The sequence below is a fragment of the Biomphalaria glabrata genome, chromosome 12 (assembly GCF_947242115.1).
Source record: "Biomphalaria glabrata chromosome 12, xgBioGlab47.1, whole genome shotgun sequence".
Lineage (NCBI taxonomy): Eukaryota > Metazoa > Mollusca > Gastropoda > Planorbidae > Biomphalaria > Biomphalaria glabrata.
Window position 1 is genome coordinate 34,618,319 of NC_074722.1, and position 10,896 is coordinate 34,629,214.

General features: G+C 38.4%; 1 protein-coding gene across 1 annotated transcript; it reads right to left on the reverse strand.

The window, feature by feature from the left end:
* Positions 1-10,522, reverse strand: LOC106065709 (serpin B6-like). Its single transcript, XM_056005327.1, has 9 exons — positions 10,364-10,522; positions 8,329-8,501; positions 7,344-7,473; positions 5,837-6,053; positions 4,623-4,753; positions 3,486-3,630; positions 856-1,084; positions 540-550; positions 1-334 (listed from the first exon to the last, which is right to left on the reverse strand). Exons 2-9 carry the CDS (start codon positions 8,484-8,486, stop codon positions 117-119), a joined length of 1,239 nt encoding a protein of 412 aa, XP_055861302.1. The 5' UTR covers positions 8,487-8,501; positions 10,364-10,522; the 3' UTR covers positions 1-116.
* Between the last annotated feature and the right edge of the window lie 374 nt (positions 10,523-10,896).

The following is a 10,896-nucleotide window of genomic DNA, read 5'->3' on the forward strand; positions in this document are numbered from 1 at the left end:
CTTGTTTTTTCTAGTAGTTTCAAAATTTATTCTTCATCACATCATCATCATCATAACATCATATCATCATTTCATCCTGAAAAGACATCTTTGTTTGTACTGTGGCATAGAGACTTTCACCCTGAAAACTTTCCCTGGAAAAGTATCTGTCCAGTCTGCCTGTCCCTCAGGAAGTAGATGAAAGGATGGTCAACGATGAATTTCTCTTCCGGTTGTAGATTGACGGGCTCGGACGTTATAGTCACCTTAGCGACTGTGACGGCCGCTGCCACGGTTCCGGTTTCTTGGACATCAATGACCGCCTTGTGGACGACCTGGCTTAGATACACAGGACCTGAAGATTAAGAAAGTCAACAATGAGGTTTGTTACACTCACTAATCTTATTTAACTGTTCGTTTTTATTAAGACGTTTTGGACGTTTCATCAGAGCGAAAGATTATTACGTCTTAGTTAGAACGTCACGCAGGACGTCAGTGAATGGAAGCTAGAAGGGCTCGAACCCGGGAACATCATCACGGCAGTCCAAAGCGCATAACACATGACAAGTCACTTCAGTGTAAAAAAAAACATAATTCAATTAGAAGTTTCACAAACAACTAGCTATCTTACCTTTATATTTTATTATAATATAGTATAGCATAATATAGTAAACTATAGTATAATATAGTTTGGAAAAGTATAGTATAGTATAGTATAGTATAATATAATTTGGTATAGTATAGTACACTATAGTAAAGTATAGTATAGTATAGTATAGTAAGTATAGTATTGTATCAAATATTATATTATTGTATTAAGTATTGTATTCTTAAATATTAGATTAATAAGTATTATATTTTTGTATATTATATTACATTATCAAATAGTATATTATATTGTGACAGACTGACATACCTGTTGGCGTGATTCCACTAAAGTCGGCAACACCTGGTTCAAAAGCATCCTCGATGCCCAGTGCTTTCAATGCAGGAATTAGGTCAAGGGACGTTTCAATCTTGAACTTTGGAATAGCCAGTTGAACGTCGACGTGGTCCAGCCCAGTGCAGATTTCATCCACTTTGTGGGGCTGGGCCAAAGACGTTTCTGACAAAATAAAGAAAGAAATTTCATATTGTCAGGCTGGATTAAAAAAAAAACTTTTCTAGGGAAATAAGCGAAAGCGAAATAATTACATTTTGTTGGGCTTACAATATATAAGGAACTATATTCAACGTAGATGTGCCCATATATTTATAAAAGAAGTATTTTATGAAATGCATAAATAATCGCAAGTAGTGGCTGAGTGATAAGACACTTGACTTTCGAAACGATGGGTCTTAGGTACGAATCTCGGTGTCGACTACGTCTTTTATTTTGGGATTTACAGGCCCCTTTGAGTCCACCCAACCCCAATGAGAACCTAATGTTGGTTATGGAACGTAAAAGTGGTTGGTATTTGTGCTGGCCAAATGATCCCCTCGTTAGCTATCAGCCAAATAAATGAGTTGAAACCTTGCTTAATTGTTTATTGTCCCTTACAAATCATTAATAAATTTAAAAAAAGTTTATCTAAGGGAAAGAACCGCCAATTACTCTCATTTGTCTGAAAATGGCGGCGTTTAGCTCCCTTTATGCTATATTAAAAAAAATTAAAATAAACTAAGCGGTTAAAAATTGAATTGATTCGTGTATTGTCATCGACTATAAATAATTATGCAAAAATTTCAACTTGATCCGAGAATGGGAAGTGGGAGAAAAAACGTGTCAAAACGTATTAAAGGGGATTAAATCCATATATACATCTCTTATTCGCCTCATTTCGATATTAACCAAAATGTCACTTTAAGATACCCTGGACTGGCTGAGTGTATGAATAGCTCGTGTTATGCATGTCAATTACTATTTCAAGAAGTGATTGGTGGCCGTGTGATATTGGCTCTATGGGCTGTACAAATCACCAGCTTTGATTGCTTGCTAAAGTATCACAGTACTTTGTACACATAATCCACACATCCTCCCAAACAATTGAGTACGCATGTGTTTACTTACACATGAGGGATAGTCAGAGTCATAGTCCATCAAATACATCGTTCACTATAACTGGCAGTCACGTACGTGCTCTTATTGTGAAACGTCACATTTCCCGTGCGTCACGTGACTAGTTCTACCGTCACTAACTAAAGTATATAAATGCAAAGCAAAGTTTTTCCCAGATACCATAGAATGAAAATGTCATCGATTTATGTTGTCCACGGTTAAGGAAGGTGTCATGTGGCCAGCGCAACGAACATCCCCCCCCCCTTTTGTTTTTAGTTAGCCATTAGAATTGGGTCGACTTGGGGCGTCCTTAAAAATCCGAAATTCCTAAAAGTGCCAGTTTTTGTGCCGAGATTAAAGCTTTAGACCCCTAGGCTCGGATACTAAGCGCTTTACAACTCAGCCACATTCACAAAAACGCTATGGTTCTATTGAACAACGTCTTGTGTGGTCTTTTCATATTCATGGTGCAATAACTGTTTGAGCTCTCGAGAGTTTTAGCCCAACTCAATCGTCTCTTAAAGGGAAACTCCGATGGTTTTTCAAATTTGATTTATTGACATATTTGAATTCTGCGTAAAAAGTTGTGATAGTACAAAATGCTTAGAAACATTTCTATTTAATAAATTAGTCAGTAAATTCTTGACATCTCCAAAAAAAAAAAAAAAACAGGGCCCCTTTGAGATTTTGTTTTTAGATTAGGCATACGTCACTTTTATCAACAATGCTGAAAAGGAAACTAGATTTAACCAATCGTATCGCTTCATTCTTACAGGCTCTTGGGCTTGGTGACGGCCTATTCCAGAGCTATGGTACAGTTATAAATACATGTATAGGTAGATCTAAAAGCATTAGGATAACCAACTCGAGAAAAAAAAAGTAACGTTTTCATCTAAGCCTCTCCCTTTCCCAAGAAGTAAATAGATCGTGTGTCTGACTGATTCGAACAAACTGGTCAGTGTAAGGCTAGTCGAGACTACGTGTAGTCGGTCATGACAAGACAACCAAGCGATAGTGTTTGTTGTGTGTTGAGTGGTCAGGCGAGAAAATACAGACTGCCGTGGCTAGTCAAGCATGTAAATCTACTTTTAATACGCATGCATTTTTTTCTTTGCTTACAAGATCCTAAATCTAACTGCATAGACAAAGATATATTTCTTTTACGAGAATGATAACTTTTCTGTATGGTCTCCCGTTATACAATAAGTCAATAGATTAAATTAGTAGGCTAGTGTGACGTCACATAGAAACCTGGTGAATGTCTAACTGTTTTGGATGCGCAGGAAAATTACGTCAGAAAAACATCAATTACTAAGTTATTATTGCAAATTAAAAAAACAAAGAATAATATATTCATTATCTGTAAATCAAAACACATATTGTATCAAAAATTGTCAAAACCATCGGAGTTTCCCTTTAACACTCTGTAAATGTATTGTCACAAACTAGAGAAGAAATCACAAGTCACCTAGGTCAGTGAGGCTGTCCATTTGATGCGGAAGAACGATGATTAATGTGAACCTGTTCCCTTTGAACGAGATCTCAGCCACATCTAGACCATTCAGATTATCTTTCTTGATCCTGAGGGATCGATTGTCGTGCATCATGTCAATCTGAACAGAGGAGAAGAGAATTAACGCCAGCTAAGGATGGCGTATTTAAATAAAGAACTTATGCAAAGCAGGTGTTTTATTTATTTTCTTGTGTGTGGTCTATATCACTATTTCATTATTCTTCTTCTAGCCAGCTTTCTGCTACTGAGCTGTGAACTATTTTGCAGACTGTGCCAAGGAAAAATAGTGTGATGTTTTCTTCAGTTGTTCAGCACTGCCGTACAGGGTGTTAGTTATGTTGGGCTGTAGTGGTAGTGCTCTGAGGTGAACCATAGTCGTTCTACGACTGAAGGAGGCCAATGTGTGTGTGTAGTGGTAGTAGTGTCTGCTCAATTTGGATTAGGAAGGAGCATTCACAAAGGATATGGTTTACGGTTTCATAACTCATAAGGCTGGGCGCAGTGTCTACAAAAAGGGGAGTTGTGTGGGATTTATTTTGTTGAGATAGTAATTTAAACAGAGGTGTGTGTCCTGCTCTTAGTTGGACGATTGCAGATTGCTCTTTGCTGGGGGAGGGGAAGTTAATACTGTCCAGTTTGTTTGGCATAGTCATTTCTTTGTACATGGCTCTGCCTGTGTTTCCTGATACCCATTAATTGAATCACTCCTCTTTGTGGTTGTTGACTAAAATTGACCATAGGGTGAGGTAGTTAACAGGTCTATCTGGTTGTTCCATAGAAGATCCTGCTTTTGAAAGTGTATCTATCGATTTCATTATAATGTATATGATTTTAAGTATTTAAGCGGCATACAAGAAACATGGGTAAGGAGATCCTAAAATATTATTATAATTCGAAAAAAAAATCATAATGTACAACCAACAATTGTACCTGTGTTTCCCATTCACTACTATTTTTCCCCAAAGATATGTCTCGAATTTCTAGAAAAAATGTTAGAGCCATTTTGTAGACCCGTGTGCAGGTTTCAGGTTTTGCTAATGAAGAATTTAACAAGTTGAAAAGAGGAATTGAATAAAACCGGAAATCACTTACTTGCTTCACGGTGTTGTCCAAAAGATGGAAATCTTCCTTAGTCGTCAGTTCTGGGTTGAAAGAGTTTTCCCAGGTTCCGTTAAAGAAGAGTGTGTTGACGACAAGCAAAGCCGTGTCAGGTTTAATGTCTCCTACGAGATACAACCATTTATTTGTTTCAATCAGGATAACTTGATATTGAAATCGAACACGTTTTTCAAACATCAAACACAAATTTGCTCTGTCACGTGATCAAGGGTACGGTCTAATCTCTGACATTGATGCTTGTGTACAAATGAGTTTTAGTATTCAGTTTTCTTACTATTTTTTTTATTGTGTTAAAATATGAATGGTACATACGAAGTTAGAGTTGTTTTAATTGTTGTAATGTATAATTTTATTCTGTCCGGAGGCTGAGCGGTAAAGCGCTTGGCTTCTGAACCGGGGATCCCGAGTTCCAATCCTGGTGAAGACTGGGATTTATAATTTCGGAATGTACATATTTAAATATAGTAATAAAAGAAGGGAAAAAGGTAACACTAGCGTCTACTTAATTTAGTTCTTTACAACAATGGCAAGCTTATAGATTTATTCATATTAAGTGTAACCATATCAAAACTTGAAGAGAGTAAAGGTCTCTACAAAATAAACTCCCGTAGAGGGGCTCCACTTTCTAGTATCTGACACTGATAAGTAGTACACTTAGTATTTTAGAGCGATTAATAGTCAATAACATTAACAGTATTATAAGCAACCTCGTACAAGTGTTACAATCCATGCAAAGTAAAAGTTCCCCTTTCAGACGATATAAAGGTCATCTGTTTCTATGTGGGCCACGGTTTTTATGTCGGCCATGTGGCCAGCACAACGACCTTCGTCTTGAATTTTTTCCCCAACTAATGTCAGAGGCCCATAACTGGGTGCCCAAAGATCCCAAAATTAATAATTTCAGTCTTCACCAGGATTTCCATTCAGCGGTGGCTGAGTGGTAAAGCGCTTGACTTCCGAACCGGGGTCCCGGGTTTCAATCCCGGTGAAGACTGAATTTTTTTTTTATTTCGAGATCTTTGGGAGCCTCTGAGTTCACCCAGCCCTAATGGTTACTAGACATCATGACACCCTCGTTAACCGTAAGCAACAGAAACAGATGACCTTTGCATCATCTGACCTATAGACCACACGGTCTTAAAGGGGAACTTTCTTTTTTTTATTTTAATAACATTAATTATAGTTACCTGGCGACAATACATCCTTGATAACATTCTTGGTCTTCTGTGCTATGTAATCATTAATTGGTCTCTCAGGTCCTCCTTTGGCAGAGAGGTTGATGTTGTCCACTTTGGCGTTGTAGTATTTTGTACTGTTCTCGAGAAACGCTGGAAGGATATGTAAATCTTGCTTCACGTACAGCGCGTTGCCAGTGTGTATCGTTACTTCCTTAAAAGAATTCAGCTGTGGTAAAGGTAAAATAATAAGAGTAATAATAAGATAATAAAGCTTGTCTTCGAGTCCGGAGATTAGTGAGGAATACACTATTTCCCGTGGCTGCGCAGCCCCAGCTGTGGACTACATATTTTGCCACATCCAGGGCAAGCATAACCATTGTCCGCTGGTAGTCTATTTAGATTTTCTTTTCGCCGTCTGCGTTTGTCCTCGGCAGTGGATTTTCATTTGGTCTCAAATGTGTATCCCGCGGCCTTCGTGAGTGACCTCCAGCTGTCTCGTTCTGGGGCCGCATGCAACCAGGTGCTCTCTTCAGCCAAGGAAAGTTGACGCCTAAGCTGGTTTTTGAATCGTTTCCGTTGGGTCACCTCTGATACGTCGAACACCTTTTAGCTCACCAAAAAAGACTACCTTTAGCATACGTTGGTCTCACATACGGGATACGTGCCCTACCCAGCGTAACTGCCGGACCATAAGAAGTCCCTCTATACTGTCCATACCGGCGTTCGCAAGGGCATCGCTGTTTGCCGTGCGGTCTTGCCACCGTATGTCCATGATGGAGCGCAAGCATCTTAGGTGGAAGCGCTCAATAAGTCTTAGATGTTTCCTGTATAGGCGGTGGTTCTCTCAACCCTTCTGTATGGCTCTGAGACATGGTCACTAAAGGTAAAAAAATGTTCTTTATAATGGAGTAATGTTTTTTTTTCCCTTCAAACTATAAATAAGAAAATCGTTCTGGAAAACGGGAAGGAATGTTTGTAAAATGTTTTATAAGTTTAGGATGTTCCTTCAGAGTTGAAGATAATTACTTTCTAGTCCAAGCCTCCCGCAGGACGACGGGGGATGGGAGCAGGAAGGGTTTGAACCCGGGACCATCGATGAATCTGAACGACAGCCCAGCGTGCAAACCGCACGACCAGGCAGCCATCCCTAGAGGTAGAGTAGGCTTGAGAGACTCAAATCCACTAGACAAAAAATGTTTGCGGTTATGTCTGGACACAGGTCAAACTCCAAAGCATGTAGCTTCCCAATCCTGTTGAAAGGGAATTCTGGGACTATTTGAGGCGAATATCTAAGACAATACTAAAGACATGGTTAACCTTTACCTGCCCGCGAGTCTCCGTTACTCGAAGTTTGGCTATACCTATATAACTGTACGACATTGTGATCAGTTATACAGCAAGTAGGTGATTCTCATTAATGAAGAGCAATGACCGGTCCAATACACAACATTGCAAAATAGAAAATGATAATGATGATGTTAATGATAATGAGAGAGATTCTTAGCTGTGTGCTTACCAGCTTAATAAGTTCCTTGTAAACAGCATGAACTGTATCACCAAGGGAAGTAATTGACAGGCTGTCCTTTATCTGAGCAGACGTTTCTCCTCGAGCGCCCTCTGAGATCATTGTCAGAACTGAATGAATACTGATGACATTTAAAAAAAAAAAAATTTAAAAATCGATTCCGTTTGTTTATTTTTTTAATCATAATTTTTCTTATCTTATAAATCACAAACGTCATTGTAAAGCATAAGAGAATGACGTATAGCGCGTAAGAATGTGTCCATGTAGTCGTGCATATTAATAAGAGACCAGCTCTCAAGTCGTAGGTCTCTCTGGCTGATTCAGGCAACCCGATCCTCGCTCTAATGGCGCTTAGGACAGAGGAGCACTAATGCTACTTCGTTCTAGTAAATTGAATAAGAAATGCGCCTTTACCCTATTTGTCCTTCTGAATAGTTTATTATGTTGTGATTACAAAGCTTATATCAACTCATTCTATCTTTCTGGCCAAAAGTTTTACACTTTTTTTCTACGACACCCTATCTGGGATCAAGCTGAAACTTCGCACAATTATTTCTTTTGCCTGACAACATAAGAATCAATAACAAAAATAAATAATTAGTTAATAATATTATTGGTAATAAATTACTTTGTTTGGTAAGGGAATGAAGTTGCACTTGACTGAAGTGGTAGTATAAGCTGAATTAGTCCCCTTTATATAAGGCTGCCGTCTCATGCTTATAAACACAAATATGAAATAGAAACAATAGATAACTACGCTAGTATAGTGGCTAACGTGTTGGGCAGCCGGAGAAGGCTTTAGCACACAAGTTCTAATTCAGGTTTTCTTTTCTTTTTTTTTTTAATGTTTTTTATTGTTAGTCTAGATCTATTAAAATTGTAATTACATGACTGACCCAAACTAATTGATACATATTTTATGGTTTTTTTTTTTACATCTATTGTGAGCACTTATGTTCACATGCTACTCACTAACCTGTATGGAGAGTATACAATGTTTGGCTCATTAAGTGCAATTTTCTGATATAGTTGTCCAGAGAAATTCGTAGATGCTTCCGACAAGGCTATTTGCTGTTTTTTATATGCAGTGACCAGTTGACCAACAAGAGCCAGGATTAGTGTGAAGTATAACATCCTTAGGGCTTGTTTCTAAGAAAATTTATAAAAATATGTTACTAGGTATAGTCCCTTAAATATTTAATTATATTTTATCTAATCAATGAAAACAAATGTACTTGCACGTTACCTTTAACCTTTTACCTTTACCTTTGGTACCTATCACTTAGTCTATTGGACAGTTGGGGCACCATGCAAGATTCGTCGACCGTCTTTCTCCATTCCTCTCTGTCTTTTGCCTTAGTTAGAACCTCTTTCAATGGCATTCTTTTATGTTGTCCTCCCATCGCTTTCTCTGTCTGCCTCTTCTTCTTTTACCTGGTACATTTCCCTGAAGGAAAGTCTTTGCGAGCCCCGAAGATCTTGTAATATGGCCATAGTTTTTTAGCTTGCGTATTTTAACGATAGTTAGCAGGTTATCATGGGGTCAATTCGCTGCTGTAACCCTGTTTCTAATCTCTTGGTCTATGATGCGTTGCATTTTATGAATAGTCCACCTAAATCACTTTCACAAGTGACAACGAATTAACCAGTGACATCGCAACCAGTGACATCGCAACCAGTAACATCGCATTAACCAGTGACCCTCAATAGATCAGTGTCACTGAAATAGCTAGTGACTCCAAATTAATTAGTGACACCAAATCAACTAGTGACACTGAAATTAACAAGTGACTCCGAATTAAACTGTCACATAAATTAGCCCCCCCCCCACCTCCGCTACGTTGATGTGATAAAAAGGGATTTAAACTCAGTAAACATTGATACTGACCATTGGGAAGACATAGCCTTAGACCGCACTAGTTGGAGAGAGACGGTGACCAAGAAAGCTATGGACAGCAAGAAAACATGGACCTCGATTCTTGAAGAAAAGCGGGCCACACGGAAAATGGCCAGCTCCTCTACCACCAAAGCGAAAGCCACCTTAACCTGCGCTATCTGTGGACGGGAGTGTCTCTCCAAAATAGGGCTCCACAGCCACATGAGGAAGTGTTCGAGATGAACCAGAGTCGTTTCACGACGGAAGGAGGCCAATGGTGATGATGATGAAATTAGGCTCTGACATCGAATCGACTAACACCTGCATCTAACATTACAAGGCATGCCCTCCCCTGGAAATCCAATGAAAGAGGAAGAGGGGACGGCCCAGGAATACATGGCGCCGCAATTAGGAAGCTGATGCCAAGCAGATAGACAAGATGTGAGGACAGTTGGAGAGACGCATGGAGGAAATGTGTTGTTGGCCTATGCTCCAGACGGCACCACAAGCAGAGATGAGATGATTGAATGATCCGGTAAGGTGGCCATGATTATCCCAGAAAGACGATAGAAACAGTCGAAAAAAGCTTAACTTTACTATATATAATTTAGTTTAAGATCTTTTGGGAAAGTAACTTATGAAATATTGAAGCATTTAAACATTTTTTAGCGGCACTCGTAAGGAAAAAAGCCGCTATGATGTCCGTCTGTCACACTAGATCTCAACAAAATAGAAGAAAAATGAAAAATCTTATTTTACTATACATTGCTGTAAGCTGTAAGTTATATCTTACTTAACTCTTTCTCTCCTAATCGACGATACCATCGTTGATTTGACCTCATTTAATTAAATTAATGTTGAACTTTTAAACTTGATTGTAAAATATATAAACAGAGCATGCATTTCCCTTTAATTATATACCAAATACAACATTTTCTGATAACAAAACAACAAAGCTAAAGCCCAATCATAACATGGTAGTGAGATTAGTGAGATAGTAATTAGCAAAATGAAGATGTCCTTCAAAATTAACAAAAATAATTACGGAGCGAAAGAGTTAATATGTTAAAACTCATGTTATAATAAGCTCTATGCTTCAGTCATGAAACTAATCCGTTAATGAAAACTACTTTACCTGAAAGGACTCTAGATCCTTTGTACCTTTATTTTTCACTAGCTATACAACGAGTCATCAACTGATGGTATGAAAGAAGCCAATAAAGCCTAAACTAGCTACCTATTGACCACTTATGGTCTACACTATGTAAGCTACATTAGCAAATTACAAATCAATAAAGTAATTATCTGTGTTCAATTTTAATACCGAACACTGAGTGAATGAACAAAACGCCTTAAGTCACTAAAATTATCGCTGAAAAGTTCTGAAATAGTATGTCTGCAAGCGAGATCTCATGAAGTGAAGATAGAGAAAATGTCCCAATATAGCACCGCATGGAGACAGATCGTTCGTGCTGGGTTTGGGCGTCATCTAAGAGCAAATGAATTGAATAGGTCTTTAAAAGAGACAAGGGAAGAAAGCTGCCTTGTTCGATAGCCCATTAAACTGATGAAATCTCATGCATACACTGTGACTAGGTTATAGAGCTTTCATTGATGAACTGGTACGAATTTTTTCCGCTCCAGAATAGATAATCTTTGCCACAGCAC

Bases quoted from the DNA above. Each gene is read 5' to 3' on its own strand.
- LOC106065709 (XM_056005327.1), bottom strand. From the start codon at position 8,486: ATGTTATACTTCACACTAATCCTGGCTCTTGTTGGTCAACTGGTCACT. The intron at 6,054-7,343 runs GTAAGCACACAG...CCTTTACCACAG, and splicing joins ACAAGGAACTTATTAAGCTG to CTGAATTCTTTTAAGGAAGT. The intron at 1,085-3,485 runs GTGACTTGTGAT...TTATTTTGTCAG, and splicing joins GGACAGCCTCACTGACCTAG to AAACGTCTTTGGCCCAGCCC.